Genomic DNA, 17625 nt, shown 5'->3' with positions numbered 1-17625 from the left:
TATTTAGGATCAGAAAGTGTCCTTCAGGCTTGGCCAACAGAACAGTAAGATGCATTTAAAATACATATATTTTAAATTAAGAATGAATGTATTCTGATTGAAAACCAAAAAATAATTTTCAGACAGCATGTCTACCTTATATATCCATCTTTATTTCAAAATGTATTTCAACATTGTAATCCTGCTGGTAATCCCCATCTTTATTTTGTTTTACAGTTATCTGATCTGTTTATTGTGACTGTTAGAGATACACTTACATTTTTCAATCCTGATTACGTAATCCTGTTACATGTAATCCGTCCCTTTTATAGGTACCAGATGATGTGTCCATATGTCTCTTTTTATCTGGCAAACAGAAACAGAAGATATTCATTTTACTGTTTTGTATGACAGGGGAACCGGGGAAGATAACAAAAATTGTTAGAATACAACCTGTTCGTTATTGATTGATTGTTTTATCTCAATTTAACACGCAAAACGTATCAGCTGTTACCATTTAAAAATGTATACGACTATGATGATAAAATCACACTGGCCTGGAGCTGATGGAGGACAACGGAGACCCAAATGATCCGTCATTAGCATCACTAACAGGAGTTTCACTTGTCTTTTTAAAGGTTTGCTAAAATTGAGATCAGCGCGTCCAAGCCCATCATTCCTTTCAGAGAAACCGTGGTGCGTCCGCCCAAAGTGGACATGGTGAATGAAGAGCTGGGCCATCAGCACAAAGTCGCCATCCACCGGGTCAGTCCGCAACACATTCAAAGAACTGCGGTCCATACCAATATATGACCAGAGGATACAAAGCTTCTGTCTTTGTCACATTTTTCTTCTAAAAGTTGTGTTAAAGTGACATGTGTAACTATACTTTGATCGTGAAACAATTGAGCAGTAAGATTTCTTAGATAAGTATCATCACTCAGTTTCACACATGTTGGTGTGTATGTTTGGGTTGCTAGGTGAAAGAAGAGGCCTCTCAGGGACGTTCATCTGACACGCTCCATGTGGACCCCAGTGGCCTGGTCACCCTCGCCACCCCCAACAGGCTGGCCTCCGTCAGCGTGCGGGCCGCCCCCCTGCCACAAGGTAAGACCGCACACAGCAACAGAAAAAAATCAAAGAGATCAAAGTATCGTTGACTTTTACAATCAAGTGGTGCAGGAATGAGAACTAGAACCCAGGAATGACTCTATAAGCCCAATATAAGGTCTGTGGTTAAACAAAGAGATTTTCAAATGTAGTTCTACGACATAAAATACATCAGTAAATACCCTACTGGTGAACGTCTGAAGCTTTTGTGTCATAAACAGTGTTGCCACAGTTACCTTGAAAAGGTAATCTAATTACTCCTTTAAAAAGTAACTTAGTTACTTCACTGATTACTTGATTTTAAAAGTAACTAAGTTAGATTACAAGTTACTTTATTAGTTATTTTTAGCAGCTGCCAACAACACCCCCTTCACATTCACATTTGATGTAGTGTTTTTGAAGCTTATTGAATACTGTCATCTTTAGCTGACACAAACTCAAAATAGTGACTGTATTTCCAGCTAGAAAACACGCATCTCTCTCCTCCCTCCATTGTTGTTTACGTTTGTGTCGCTGCGTGGTATTACACGTGAGTTGTCCTCATGCTGAAAACGTGACTTAATTGTCGCATAGACGTCACTCCCCGAGACGCAAGAAGAAAGCAAACATATACAGTGGGGCAAAAAAGTATTTAGTCAGCCACCAATTGTGCAAGTTCTCCCATTTAAAAAGATGAGAGAGGCCTGTAATTTTCATCATAGGTATACCTCAACTATGAGAGACAGAATGAGAAAAATAAATCCAGGAAATCACATTGTAGGATTTTTAATGAATTTATTTTCAAATTATTGTGGAAAATAAGTATTTGGTCAATAATTAAAGTTCATCTCAATACTTTGATATATACCCTTTGTTGGCAATGACAGAGGTCAAACGTTTTCTGTAAGTCTTCACAAGGTTTCCACACACTGTTGCTGGTATTTTGGCCCATTCCTCCATGCAGATCTCCTCTAAAGCAGTGATGTTATGGGGCTGTCGCTGGGCAACACAGACTTTCAACTCCCTCCAAAGATTTTCTATGGGGTTGAGATCTGGAGACTGGCTAGGCCACTCCACGACCTTGAAATGCTTCTTACGAAGCCACTCCTTCGCTGCCCTGGCGGTGTGTTTGGGATCATGGTCATGCTGAAAGACCCAGCCACGCTTCATCTTCAGTGCCCTTGCTGATGGAAGGAGGTTTTCACTCAAAATCTCACGATACATGGCCCCATTCATTCTTTCCTTTACACGGATCAGTCGTCCTGGTCCCTTTGCAGAAAAACAGCCCCAAAGCATGATGTTTCCACCCCCATGCTTCACAGTAGGTATGGTGTTCTTTGGATGCAACTCTGCATTCTTTCTCCTCCAAACACGACGAGTTGAGTTTTTACCAAAAAGTTCTATTTTGGTTTCATCTGACCATATGACATTCTCCCAATCCTCTTCTGGATCATCCAAATGCCCTCTAGCAAACTTCAGACGGGCCTGGACATGTACTGGCTTAAGCAGGGGGACACGTCTGGAACTGCAGGATTTAAGTCCCTGGCGGCGTAGTGTGTTACTGATGGTAGCCTCTGTTACTTTGGTCCCAGCTCTCTGCAGGTCATTCACTAGGTCCCCCCGTGTGGTTCTGGGATTTTTGCTCACCGTTCTTGTGATCATTTTGACCCCACGGGGTGAGATCTTGCGTGGAGCCCCAGATTGAGGGAGATTAGCAGTGGTCTTGTATGTCTTCCATTTTCTAATAATTGCTCCCACAGTTGATTTCTTCACACCAAGCTGCTTACCTATTGCAGATTCAGTTTTCCCAGCCTGGTGCAGGTCTACAATTTTGTCTCTGGTCTCCTTTGACAGCTCTTTGGTCTTGGCCATAGTGGAGTTTGGAGTATGACTGTTTGAGGTTGTGGACAGGTGTCTTTTATACTGATAACGAGTTCAAAAAGGTGCCATTAATACAGGTAACGGGTGGAGGACAGAGGAGCCTCTTAAAGAAGAAGTTACAGGTCTGTGAGAGCCAGAAATCTTGCTTGTTTGTAGGTGACCAAATACTTATTTTACCGAAGAATTTACCAATTAATTCATTAAAAATCCTACAATGTGATTTTCTGGATTTTTTTTTCTCATCCTGTCTCTCATAGTTGAAGTGTACCTATGATAAAAATTACAGGCCTCTCTCATCTTTTTAAATGGGAGAACTTGCACAATTGGTGGCTGACTAAATACTTTTTTGCCCCACTGTATATTTTCACTAAGGAGAATGATAAAAATAGTAACGCACAGTGACTTGGATAAGTAACTTTAATCTGATTACAGGTTTGGAAATAGTAACGCATTAGATTACTCGATACTGAAAAAAGTGGTCAGATTAGAGTAACGCGTTACCCTCTGTCTGAAACCAGAGCCCAGTCTGCTCTGATTGGTTAGCTGGCCAGCTTTGTGGTGATTGGTCAAGACCTTAGAGATGTTGGCCCCTTAGCCTGTACCATAGAATGTGTGCTAGCCAATAGAAATGCAAATGTTACGTAGTGATGTCACTATGTTCAGGAAGTAGTCCAATGGCACATCACCCCCATTTTCATCCACGTTCACTGGCTCGCCGTCAAATCTCTGATCCAGTACAAAACCCTCCTGCTCACATACAAGTCTCTCCATGCACACGCACCCCCAGTACTTATCGGACCTACTCCACCCCTACACCCCATCTCGCAGTCTGCGGTCCTAGGACTCGCCTGCGAACTGTTGGACAGGGCATGTTATAGCCCCCACCCTCTGGAACGCACTTCCCTTGAAAAGCGCAATAAAAATGTAATCTATTATTATTGTCGTGGTATATTGACCACATAATGTTTATGACGTTACAATGCAAACTGGTGCTTTTTGGACCTTGTTGAATACGGTCCTGGTTAACATGTTGTATCGCGCATGCGCAGCCAAGTTGGAGTTCAACGTGGAGTAAAGATGTGAACGACATAGCGGTGTCCGTCTCCTTAATACACCACAATTATTATTAATGGAGGCGTTTCAGGCAGGGGGGGAGTGTGTTGGAGGGAATCTGGGATTTAAGCTTTGCAGACCATTTACATGCACACAAATATTAACACTACAGGGAAGGGAAGAGTCCAAAAAGCAGAATAGGTCCCCTTTAATCATAAACTGAGGATTATGATAAAAGTCCTCTTCTTCTGAAACTAAATAAAGTTCACAACTTTTTCCAAGGTTTTAAACAGTTCTCCGTCTATTGCACACATCTTTATATATCCATCTGAACTCATTAAAATCAGCTTGTTCCTACGTGAGAGAGAGGGAACGCTCGGTGTACACTTCCCTCTGACTTCACCTCGGCCCTGCTGGGTTTTATTCCTAAAGATCAGGAAGTGATTTATGACTCTGGTGAGTGTTGTGTTTGGCAGAAGAGCAGCTCTGTGTCAGCAAGACCAGGTTAAGCACCACTGAAATAAAACTGTCATGTCGGTTCTCTGTCAGATGTGACGTCTCTGTTGGAAAGCAGCACGGAGCTCATCCGGACTCTGGAGCAGGTGAACATGTCCCTGAGGGAGGGGAGGAGCGTGGACATCAGCCCAAGGACTCTGGAGGCCATCGCTGGATTCAAAGCCCAGCTGGAGGAGCTTCTGCAGGGGCGGAGGTGGAGGAACGCTGTGGAGCACATCTGGGCCTTCGGGCCCCGCAGGTTTGTGCCTCCTCCTGGATAGATTTAGAGCACAAAATAGTAGATATTCAGTTTGATCTCACATGCAATATAACATTCTGCAGATGATAACAACAGAACCCAGATTAGACTGACCGTTTCCTAAAGAAGTTTGACCTTTATTTACCTCAACTTTAGAAGCAAGAACCAGTTTGGTTTTTAGGAGAGGCCTTTATTCCTAATTTGCTCTGTTTTTACGAATATGTTTAGATATTAAATACTGTGTTCTACTACTGCTGTATGTATCAGTTTTAAGTTGCCAGTGTCAGTAGCCTGGCTATTTAAAAAAAGCGGTTTTGTGCAGCATGTCCTGTAAACACCAATACAGCCCCGGAAACAATTCAGAGACCACTTCAGCATTATGAGTTTCTCTGCTTTTACTATTTATAGTTATTTATTTCAGTTAAATGATTTATTTAATGTATGTTATAAACTACTGACAACATTTCTCTGTGTTGGAATTCAATAGACACTGGAATGGCTGCCATACATGTAGAGATAAAGATTTAAGAAACATTTGGAGTGGTCTTTTAATATTCCGAAGCTGTATATTCTTACCAGCCATAATATAGTCTGCAATGTTTAATCTCCATATTCTAATACGCTTTGGAACCAAAAACGTACCAGGTACTATCCATAACTTCAGTGAACTGAAAACCATAAAGTGTGACTGCTAATGTTGTCCTGTGTCAGTTGGATGGTGAAATTAGAAACGTTTTAATGCAGCATTTAAATAACTGTTAAAATATTGTATTTTATTTAAAATCATATGTTGTGAATGAGGCTGTGCTGCATGCCTGGGTTTGGTATGAACACATTATTTGTATTATTCTAAACATTACCATTCAGCGTGTTACTCTTCCTGTTTCCAGATATGGTCCCAACATCCTGCTGAACAGTGTGGAGGGCTACCAGCGGCCCTCGGTGTGGCAGTGTCTTTGTCGGGGGGGCGGCGCCGCTGAGGCCGGAGCTCAGACCCCCTTCACTCGTGATTTAGACAACAGCATCGTCAGCGGCTTCCAACTCGCAACCCTGTCAGGGCCCATGTGTGAGGAGCCATTGATGGGGGTCTGCTTCTCCCTGGAGAGGTGGGACATCCAGTCTGCTGCCCCCCAACATCAGGACTCTGTGGAAGAGGACTCCATATCCCATGAGGCTTCAGCTGACGGTAAAGCGGAGGAAAGCAGTGAGACCCCTGCCCAGCCGGTGGGTCTGGTATCAAGGCCAAGCCAGGCTAGGCGCAGACCTGAGGGCCCCCCCCAAGGCTGCTATGGGCCGGTGTCTGGTCAGCTGATCGCTGCCATGAAGGAAGCGTGCCGCCACGCCTTCCAGGCTCAGCCGCAGAGACTCATGGCCGCCATGTACACCTGCGAGATCATGGCCACCGCCGAGGTGCTGGGTGAGCTGCTGATCACACACACACACACACACACTAATGGTCTAATAATGGTCACTTACTCCATTATTAGACCATTTTTTATTGCTTTCATTCGTTTGTTAATAACAACGGTGAAACCATCATACAAGAAAAGGTTCTTTGCTGCATACTTTGAACTCTAAACTCCAGGTGGCTTTGCCTCTGATCCAGCTTCCACCTCCCGCTGTTTCACCGCTCGTACTTCTGTTTTATATATTACATTTATTTGATTTGATTAATGTAGGTTCTGACTAGCAAACTTTAGACTTAATGGGTTTATTTATATTTTTAAACAATAAAGCATCCACTCTGGGTAGGCAAGTCATTCATAGTAACTCCTAATGACTCATTTCAACATTTCAAGATGATTTCAAATGTAAAGCTAGCATTTTCTGATAGTAGTATTTCAGCGGAGTCTGTCTCCAGAGTTCTCTTCAGAGAAGCCAAGAGGGAATTTCAGATTGGAAGTCTTTAGAACCTTATTGGTTAGTTTACTAAAGCTGCTTTTCTTTAATGGATTTAAAGAAAGTTAAAGTCCACCAAGTCTCCAAGCTAGCTTTCACTTCTCTGTGTTTCCACACAGAATTTTGGAGTCCAAATTTGAAGCTTAATGAGTATCAACTACTGCTCTGGATAATTGAACAACTCAACATTTTCCTAAAGCTAAAAATGTTATCTTTTTGTTAGTACTAGAGTTAAATTCAGAGTCTAAGTCTGACTGTGTGCTGTGTATGATTTAAAGGATGTCACATAAATGTTTTCTATAAATAAAAGAGATCAAGATTTTAATTGATGTGACATGATATGATATATTATCAATAAACACCGTATTGATTATAATACATCTGCTTTTTCTTCCTTTTCCAGGCAGAGTGTACGGCGTGCTGGGGAAGCGCGAGGGCCGGGTCCTCCATGAGGAGATGAAGGAGGGCACAGACATGTTCCTCATCAAGGCCGTCCTGCCCGTCGCTGAGAGCTTCGGATTCGCCGACGAGATCCGCAAGAGGACCAGCGGACTGGCCAGCCCACAGCTGGTCTTCAGCCACTGGGAGGTAAATACTGTATATAACAAATGTGTTTTACATTTACTCAAGTACAATACTTGAGTAAATGTAAAATACATTATATATGTTGGATTCTTAATCTTGAAGAAAGGAATAGGCAAATAGAATCCAAGAAGCTTCTCGTCAAGTTTAACAGCATTTATTAATAAAATGATACGATAAATCTACACAGCTGAGGTCCTCCCCCACGTTACTGACCACAGTCCACGTTGAAGCAGTTAATCTGTCTACAGCTGCGTGGAAAAGGCCTCCATCTCCTGTTTACATCACGCATTTCTACTCTCTGGTGTTACCTAAATGAATGAAGAGTGTTCGAGAGTGCTGTCTTACACTCCTTAGTTTTAGCAGGCAATACCTCCTTGACTTTTCCTCCAGCTTATACGTTTATAGGAGCTTCTGTGGCAACGCTACTGTCTGAATGTTTGTTTGCAGAGGAGATAACTCCATTCATCGTCTGTAAATAAGGCGGTCAACAGTGGAAAAATCTGAACTTCCTGAAGCCATTGTATGCAGACACACGTGTGCTCACACAGCTGCAGGGAACGGAGCGCACTTGCTGTGGGTCACTCAGGCAGTTTGGGTAATGAGACAGCTCCCTCAGGGGAGTAGGGATCAAAGCTGCGGTACACAACATGTGCATTAGACCGTTATACCTGCTGCGGCACACACACTCACACACACGCTCTCAGCGTCCCACAGGCCATATGGATGGTGTCAGTTGGGGTAATGGGGGAAGTCGTCTGAATCTCCGCCTCATGTCATGTGTTTCAGAGTTCAGTGTGTCACATGTTTCAGAGCTAATCCTGTATGTGCTCTATCTTTAAAGATGATGAGACACCATGACACACACTGCCATCTGCTTTACTAACATCAGTTATCCAGTAGCGTTGGCTACTATAGAATCCACAAACAATAGGGTTCTGCTTAAATATCGGACCTGTTTACTCACACACACTCATAACTCAGTCAGTATGAGTCCCAAAGTCACATTAATGCATTTCTAAGGTTCACACAAACTTGTGTTCATGTCATTTAACTGATGCTGTTATCTAAAGTGACTAACACACTTCAGCTCCAACAGGAGCCTTTGCACACATACTATACTTAGGCCGCGTTCACACCAGCCCTGTTAAGTACGGTTGAATCGCACCCTGGAGCGTTTAACCCCTGGGTGCGACTCGTTTGGGTTGGTGTGAACGCAGTCCGAGCCCTCTGACGTGAACTCAACAACCGGACTCTGGTCCGCCTAAAAGAGTTGATCCCGGACCGCACACTAGTGAACTCTGGAGCAGTTCATTGCTGGTGTGAACGCAGTCAACACCAAAACATAGGAAGCGTAGCATTTACACGTCATAAGAACGCCGATCTTTAGCAAAAGAATGAATTACATTATCAGTGCGGACGCCTGCAGTCAAAAGGGTTTTCATTCCACGCTTTGCAGACTTTCATTGTCTGACTGGCGTAAAGCCATTTTAAACTCTTGGACCTGCTCACTGGAATCTGCTTTACAGCATGTAACTAGGTGGTAAACAATTTATAAACATAAACCTTTGCGCAGTCCAGACTCGTGGATATATACAAAACTATACAAAAACAGTATTATTGTAACTCATGATTATTTAATTAATTTAAAATACATTTAAAGACTATACAGCCTTCTTGCCAACTGAAACATAACATATGTATCTCTAGAATGGAACTGATTGCAGTGAAAAGGGGCTTGTGTGGGTCTCCAGTGTCAGAGCTCTGAAAGAAACCAAACTAAGAAGTTCCAAAGATGAGCAGTAATCCAGATACACTAACAGTCCTAAGGTTAGAGAGCAAAATAAACTGAACATTTATTAACTATTTGGACAGAAAGCTGAAAAAATGAAAGCTTTATCACAATATCTCAGTTATAAGAGAAACTACTGAGTGAACTGTAGCTGTCATAACCCTTTGCATGTGAACCATGACCTTCCCATCTCGCAGCGCCTTGCGACACACGCACACCCCCCCCCCCCAAGCAGCAGTCATTGTCTTTGCCTCATTATAAATTGTCTGTCTGATTTCATTTATGTGCAGACGCTTCTTCACAAAGAGTCGTCGTCCCCCCCCCCCCCCGCTTAGTGCTGATGTCAACATTCTTCCTGACAGCGATTTGATATGGCCAGGATATTGGATTAGCATATGAATGAGCACCGAGGCAGGGAGCGCAGATTCTGAGCTTGGTATTGTGGAGGGCCCTGCTCCTTTGTTCAGCTGCAGACCGAGGAGCGGTGTGAATGAGTCTCGTATTGATCAGCCAGCATCTGTCGGACAGTACAACCCCCGTGTGTGTGTGTGTGTGTATGGTGTTAGGAAATGCATGTGTGTGTAACCTGCTAGTTCATAGACCTCGCGCAATATATTTACATTCTTTTATTTTCAATAAGTAAAATGAAACTTAAAATGTATCACATTACGTGTTCATATAAAGACACTTCAAATAACAATATCAGCCTAAAAAAATCAGTCACTCTTGTCATACATTTTTTTTAAACAAAAACATAGTGTAAACATTAAAAAAAGAGATCATATTGTAAATATTGTAGTTACATTTTTCAACATTTCATACTTGATTTAATAGTAAAATTAAAAAGGAAAATGTGGTTGTTGTTAATTCTACCATTAAATTAAAAATATATATATTCTCTGCAATTACAAAAAACAGGTCTCTGGTCCATGTCAGTCATCTTAAATGTATCTTCATCCACATTTTTAACACTAATATAGTAACTCAGGGTTCACTTTTTCCACTGTATCTCACAGCCTTCATCAGCAGATTGAGTCCCCATAAAAGCTGCTCATCATCAACCCACTGTCCCACGTCATTCAGGTCATGTGAAAGCAGGTATGTCCTCTCTCTGGACGCCCACACCTGAACACAGAACGGTCATGGTCAACGTCACTGTTTGAAACGACCTCGAGTGTAGAGATCTGTTTCCATGGTTTACAGCGTGATGCTCCAGAGACTGTAGTGCTGTGACGCATGCATTACTGCACTAATCTATACAAAACTGTAAGTGTTTTTCTCAATATACCAAACAGATCCCCCATTGTAGCATGCCTCATCCCCCTCTATCTCAGCCCTGTTCCTGAAGTGCTGATTCTGTGACTGTTCCTTTAAATGAACTAGCTGCTGCTGGCCACGCCCCTTTGGAGCTGCTGCTGACCACGCCCCTTTGGAGTTGCTGCTGAACACGCCCCTTTGGAGCGTCATGATCTCTCCTCTGAAGAGAGTTTTGTACCGGGAGAAACTCAGCTAAACGCTGCCGTGATTAAACGCCATATTATGTTCCAAACCACATCCAGCATTATCTCTGAAACAGTATGGAGCTCAAACGTTTCTCTCTCGGTTTACCACAAGGACAGGACCTTTATATTACACAGGGTTTCCCGCAGCCCTTAACAGCTTATCTCACGCCTGCCGCCCTAAACAAAAAAAATATGAGCGATATTCGCCGTGTTACTCTGTCCTGTTTTCTCTCATTCCAAACCGTGACCAACGCCTGCCTCCCGTCTCTGCAGAACGCATTTAAAAAAAGTAATAATAAAAAAAACGTGTCATGAATTCAAAAAACTAAAAATTGCAGTCTTCTTCATGCGACGAAGCAGGCCTACCTATCAAACATGTAATAGTATTATTGCAGCATCAATGAGTGAGAGGTAGAGGCGGTGTGTTTAGTATGTAACTCCACGAGTCCTTCTCCCTCTACTCATATATACAATACAACATTAGCTACATGCTATCTGAGGATAAAAACAACATCCGGTTACAAAATAAACAGTTTCAAAGTAAAACGGTTTTCAAAATAAGACAGTGTTGTAGTTGCTCATAATATTGATTATTATTTCTTACAAAACCCTGTTACACATAGTCTCTAGAGTGTTACTGATGCTTGTTAATGTAAACACAGACCATAATACGTCCAAAGCAGAATACAACTGTATATGGGGGAGGATAGCTTGGGACGTGTCACTTGGGCGGGACAAATGCAACTTTTCACTGCACCCTCCAGTGTGGAACAACTCAAAAAATGTCTAGCATAAGAAGACTGTTGGTCTTTGGATAGTTATTTAACATATATTTAACATTTGTTTTACAAAGCTCATCTTTTAATATTTAAATCCAGAATGCAGGGCGCCCTGCTGGCTGAACCGGTGTCCCTGCTCTCACGCCTCACTTCCTGTCACCCCTCCACACAGCCTCTCTAATGAAAATATACAATCCCTAAAATAAGCTTTAACAGAGATGTGATTTTCTCCCATGATGCCTGCCCTGACACTTGTCTGTGCCACGCTTCTGACTCGCTCACACACTCTCTGCTCGATGGTAGAGGCCAACCCCTCACATTCATCCAGTACAGAACCCCCCCATCACAGTCCAGGAAATCTCGAAATATGGGTTGGGGCATGTTCATTTAATTCAATGAGGGTTTTATATCCCATGCTTAAAAAAAAAAAAAAATTAGTTAAAACAAAGATGTGTGCTTAAGGGCGCCACTAGGGGGCGCCCCCCCCCCCCCCCCCCGCCAATTTGGCGCCCTAGGCGGTCGCCTTGATGGCCTGTAGGAAGAACCGGCCCTGGACATACCATCGAGCTCTGTAAACACCGCCGATGCTATCCGCCGCAGAGACAGGGCGCTGAAGCGTACACATCAGGCAGAGGAGAGAGAGGTAGTTATGTGTAGCTGTTATCCAGCATGCTAGCAAGTGTACTAGGCAAAGGGTTGGATGTAAAGTCGTTGTCACATACACAAAATACATATATATTCATACGCACGCACAAATAAGCCTAACGTGTAGGCTTTATAGCGTTCAACAAAACTGAGACTGACACATCCGGCATTAATTGAAATTGAGTCACCAAACAAAAACGATCCAACCTAGGGAAACACGTTTGAAGCAGTCTTATGTCAAACTCTACAAGCTAGCACTCCGACCAAACAGACTGCATAAACCACGACTCTGACGATAATCACACTTCGATAATAATGCGTTTACTAGCTGCTAACTAAACCACGGCGGGTCTGTTAACATAATCCAATGTCCCTCTCTACTCACCAGCTAGCTGATGTTCTCCGTCTTAGGGCAGTTTGACGCAGAGGGAGTTCAACTCGCAGAAATAGCTGCCAGTTCTATAGTAGGAGGGATCCGTGCAATATCCATCCATGCAATAATTATCTGTGCAATATCCATCAACATCCATAAGGAAAAAACTAAACTGCCAACTTTGGAGCTAGCCTAAAGTAAACAGAGAAACTCGCAAATTATCCGTGCGCCTAGGGTGCTTCTAATACATGCAGCCAGAGACGGACTCTGATGCTAACTTGCTGTAGAAGCCACCTAGCATTGCCACCTCCAACACCTCTCTCTCACCGCACAGCATCCTAAAGGACCTATGACTGGTGATGCATTGATGAGCACCCAACAGATGCTCCAGGTTTGCCTCCTGCAGCAGATGGATTCCAGCGCAGTGTCCATGCTCCGGCAGCACCCACACACACACACCAATCACTTCCACCCAGACGATGTAGGCCTGAGGGTAGAGTTGGAGCTGGAAATTGATCGTCTTGTAGGATCGTATGTTGGCCTATCCGGTGGTAGTCAGAAACTACAGGTCTGGCCCTCACGGGCTCAAACACGTAACCCATTACATTACTCATTTTCGTTAGCTGCCTATTACCAGAGAGTGTCCTACCATGCCAGTGACGTCATCAAAATTGGCAGCGTTCTAGTACTAACACACGCAATTTTTGTGTTGCTTAAAAGAGCTATGTATTGATTTTTTTTTTTTTGTCATTTATTTTTAATTGTCATATCCAACACTTTATCAGTGTTGATCAGTGACGTGCGGTGAGGGGAGGCAGGTGAGGCCGTGCCTCACCTGCCTCCCTCACCGTCATCATGAAAAGTAAAATGAAGAAATAAATGTAATGATCATATTTATCCAGTTGTTTGTATTATAAAGTTATTTTCCTTTTAATTTCACCAGTTTTACATTATTTTGATCCAAAATCGCTGAATTTTCATATTCACGTTCAAACACTGAGAACGGCTGCTCGGTGAGGCACCAACCTGCTGACATGCTATACAGTGAGACTGTAACTGCTGTCTGTATGTCGCTATTAAAATGTTCAAACACTCTGGCTATATTAACTAATTTCCATACTTTAGCTGGTGTATATAATATACAGTGTTGTTTGTCAACTGTATGTCTGTAACGTGTCTCTTGTGCTGAGCAAAACCACTGCGAAGAGAGACTAGGTGAGGCACGCAGTTCTCCTGCCTCATGGCAGTGGGTGCTAGTGAGTCCAGTGATTCTTCGTGCGCTGCAGAATAAGTGACAGCGAGCTAAAATTTACAGTTAAGTCAAGTGCAGTCGTTTGCTTATTTTTTCGTCTCGCCTGACCCTACTTTTAGAATGGAGGATTGCATATCCAAACTAAAATGTATGTGTAAGATGCTCTAAGGTTAAAATCTGATTGTGATGACGTCAGTGCCTCACCAGCCATGAACTTCACCGCACGTCACTGGTGTTGATTATTTTCAGTTCAGTTCATCTTTAAGTGCATATATGATTGGGAGGGCTACAGCAGGCTGCTCAGTGACACGTAATATCCAGGACTTCACATTTCCACACTGCGCTGACCCTGTGACACATTTTAGCACGATGACCATACAAGAGGCAGGCTTATACTGCTGCCTGCCAGGTGTTGTGGAGGGTTGAATTACAAATCAATTTAGTTTATTTTGTTATTTACAATATCTAATATATAGATTTTTTGGCATGAGTCGTTTTTTTGTTCAGACCAGCGGAAAGTTTGTATCAAAACTGACTTTCAAAATACCTGATCGAAAGTTGCAGATGTTAGATAGATATTCACAAATGTTTTGGTTTACTTCTAATTTCATTATAGGATTTACAGATTTTCCTTTTGTTTGTGGTTATTCTATTTGCAGTATTTGCATATCCTTTTTATACATTTTTGTGGGTTTACAAATCTTTTGTTGCATTTCTGGAAGGTGTGTTACATTAACTGATATACTCCTGAACATCAGCAGGAGAGGACTCTTTAAAGTAGAGACACTACATACTGATATACACCTGAACATCAGCAGGAAAGGACTCTTTAAAGTAGAGACGTTACAAACTGATATACACCTGAACATCAGCAGGAGAGGACTCTTTAAAGTAGAGACACTACATACTGATATACACCTGAACATCAGCAGGAGAGGACTCTTTAAAGTAGAGACACTACATACTGATATACACCTGAACATCAGCAGGAGAGGACTCTTTAAAGTAGAGACACTACATACTGATATACACCTGAACATCAGCAGGAGAGGACTCTTTAAAGTAGAGACACTACATACTGATATACACCTGAACATCAGCAGGAGAGGACTCTTTAAAGTAGAAACGCTACATACTGATATACACCTGAACATCAGTAGGAGAGGACTCTTTAAAGTAGAGACACTACAAACTGATATACACCTGAACATCAGCAGGAGAGGACTCTTTAAAGTAGAGACACTACATACTGATATACACTTGAACATCAGCAGGAGAGGACTCTTTAAAGTAGAGACGTTAGATACTGATATACACCTGAACATCAGCAGGAGAGGACTCTTTAAAGTAGAGACACTACATACTGATATACACCTGAACATCAGCAGGAGAGGACTCTTTAAAGTAGAGACACTACATACTGATATACACCTGAACATCAGCAGGAGAGGACTCTTTAAAGTAGAGACACTACATACTGATATACACCTGAACATCAGCAGGAGAGGACTCTTTAAAGTAGAGACACTACATACTGATATACACCTGAACATCAGCAGGAGAGGACTCTTTAAAGTAGAGACACTACATACTGATATACACCTGAACATCAGCAGGAGAGGACTCTTTAAAGTAGAGACACTACATACTGATATACACCTGAACATCAGCAGGAGAGGACTCTTTAAAGTAGAGACTCTACATACTGATATACACCTGAATATCAGCAGGAGAGGACTCTTTAAAGTAGAGACACTACATACTGATATACAGCTGTAAATGAGCAGAATATGGTCCCTTTAAAGACATATGCACATGAGTATGAATAAACAATTTAAAGGAAGAATATAAACATGACTAAAAAAGGTCTGAGAACTCCTGGTAAAAGCTCTTTTGGTATGACCCAAATAGATATTAACATTAAAACTCCTGGTCAACAGAATCAAGGCAATGAACCAAAAAGGAGTAAAATGTAAAATGACACACACTCTGTGGGATGTTCTCTTACACTCTCTGCTCCGTCTGTGCCACAGGTGATCAGCAGCGATCCATACTGGGTTCCCACCACAGAAGAGGAGTACTTGCACTTTGGGGAGAAAGCAGACTCTGCAAACCAGGCCCTGAAGTACATGAACGCTGTCCGCCGCCGCAAAGGCCTTTATGTGGAGGAGAAGACCGTGGAGCACGCAGAGAAACAGAGAACACTGGGCAAAAACAAGTAGAGCGGGAAAGACTCAGGAGCAGATCGTCCTCCCCAGCTCTTCCGTTAATGACTATCGTTACAGAGGGGCAGATATGGTGTCCAATACCACAGACACTTCTCTGACTTGCTGTTCATTCAAAAGGCAGACTCCTTGCATATTTTCTCGTGCAAAAGAACAAATGTAAAATCCACATATTTATGGTCTTGATTGGTGTGATGCATCTTGACAATAAAAGTCTGCTTCTTTTGAGCAATGGGATTGTTTTCATATCAGAATAACTTAATTCGTCCCACAGAGGGTAAATTTGCATTTCTTACAGCAAGGAAACCGCCAAAGACAGCTTAATATATCCCAAGAAGCATACATAGAAAATATATTAAAGATAAAAGATGTAAATCTAAAAATTACACAATTTACAAAATACACATAAATAGAGCAAAAGTACGTTAAATGAAGTAGAAATAAGGAAACTATTCAGTGGTAAGTAAGAGCTGCTGTGGCTGTGAAGGTTGGGGGTTCGATTCCCTGTCCCTGCATCCAACAGTGTGTAAGTGTGTGTTGAGGTGCGCCTTGCATAGCAGCCTCTGCCTCTGTATGAATGTGCAGGAATGAGTCCTAAAATCCAGACAATAAGTGATAAAAGCATGTAATCACTCTCAGTTCCCTCATCTGGAAGTCATCGTTTTTGAACGTGTTTGTGGTTAGAAGCCTTAAATAAGATCTGTGGTTAACACGATTCAAGATTCAAGATTCAAGAAGCTTTATTTATCCCGAGGGAAATTGAGGATAAATAAAGCTTCTTGAATCTTGAATCTTGAATCTTGAATCGTACACAAGCTGCAGAGTGTTTGTTCTACAGTAAATACCCCACTTGTGAATGTCCGAAGCCTTTATGTGTCTACTAAGTAAATGATACAGACTGCTAACAAACATCAGCCGCCTTTAGCTTAGCGGTGGTGCCGCCCAGCCATGTCACCGTGATGTACCGGTAGTTCCTTTATAGCATGGAGATTTTCCTGCTGAACAAAACATGTAAGTATCATAAAGGTGTTTGCCAAAGAGATTTTCAATACAAAAATCCCCTTGCTTTTTGTCGAGGGAGCCCTGCGTCGCTCACATCCAGGTCGGAATCCAAAAATCTGTCATGACTGCACCACTGTTAGTGAATGCTGACTTGTAGAGTATATGTAAAAACGCTTAAAGGGGGTAAAGACTGGAGAAGAGCTCCAGAAAACCAATCCATTTACCATAACATCCTTGTGATTCAATACAATATTAAATCACAACTTGTAGAAGTCAAAACACATGTTTATTGGCCTAGTTAAACAGACAGATTCAGTGAAGGAAAGAGATAACCACACTCACAAGGGGCTGCCACCGGGTTACTGTAACTCTATCTCTGTCGCACACATACACACTATCACTTGCAATCAGAGTTTACTCCATGGGGTTAAGCTCTTGTTTCCTGTCCTCACACTAACATCCTCAGCTGTTCTGGTTGGAGTGTATTTTATATTTGGTGGACCATACCACGTTTTTCCAACCCAGTTTGGATTTAACCACGCCTACTTTTGCATGAAAAAAGCATTAACCAATACTTGTTTGCTAATTTATTCTTCCTAAATCCAAGCAGGTTAATATTAAAAGACTAACGAACATGACTTCAGCTCTGCATAACTGTGATTGTCAGTATTTTAGAACACTTCTTTCATCAATCTATTTAAAAAAGACGCTCTATGAAGCGATGTGTCTACGATACTTACATAATGTGGAAGTGGAATTGGTCGAATCTAAACTGGGTTGGAAAAGGATTGAAGCAACTTTACCATATTTGTTTCAAA

The 17625-nt window shown here is 42.2% G+C and overlaps 1 protein-coding gene across 2 annotated transcripts in view; it reads left to right on the top strand.

The window, feature by feature from the left end:
* The window catches only part of efl1 (elongation factor like GTPase 1), an 89553-nt gene extending 73502 nt beyond the window's left edge, over positions 1-16051 (top strand). For both annotated transcript variants that reach the window (XM_063880482.1, XM_063880481.1), the window contains exons 18-23: positions 618-744; positions 960-1086; positions 4552-4756; positions 5647-6173; positions 7059-7243; positions 15614-16051. In XM_063880482.1, coding sequence (XP_063736552.1) covers positions 618-744; positions 960-1086; positions 4552-4756; positions 5647-6173; positions 7059-7243; positions 15614-15802 — 1360 coding nt within the window. In that variant the 3' untranslated portion in view covers positions 15803-16051. The remainder of the gene's footprint in view (positions 1-617; positions 745-959; positions 1087-4551; positions 4757-5646; positions 6174-7058; positions 7244-15613) is intronic.
* The last annotated feature ends 1574 nt before the right edge of the window (positions 16052-17625 follow it).

Source organism: Eleginops maclovinus, chromosome 4 (genome assembly GCF_036324505.1).
Source record: "Eleginops maclovinus isolate JMC-PN-2008 ecotype Puerto Natales chromosome 4, JC_Emac_rtc_rv5, whole genome shotgun sequence".
NCBI lineage: Eukaryota > Metazoa > Chordata > Actinopteri > Perciformes > Eleginopidae > Eleginops > Eleginops maclovinus.
Note: the sequence above shows the minus strand (reverse complement) of the source record. Positions and strands in the feature narration are given on the sequence as shown.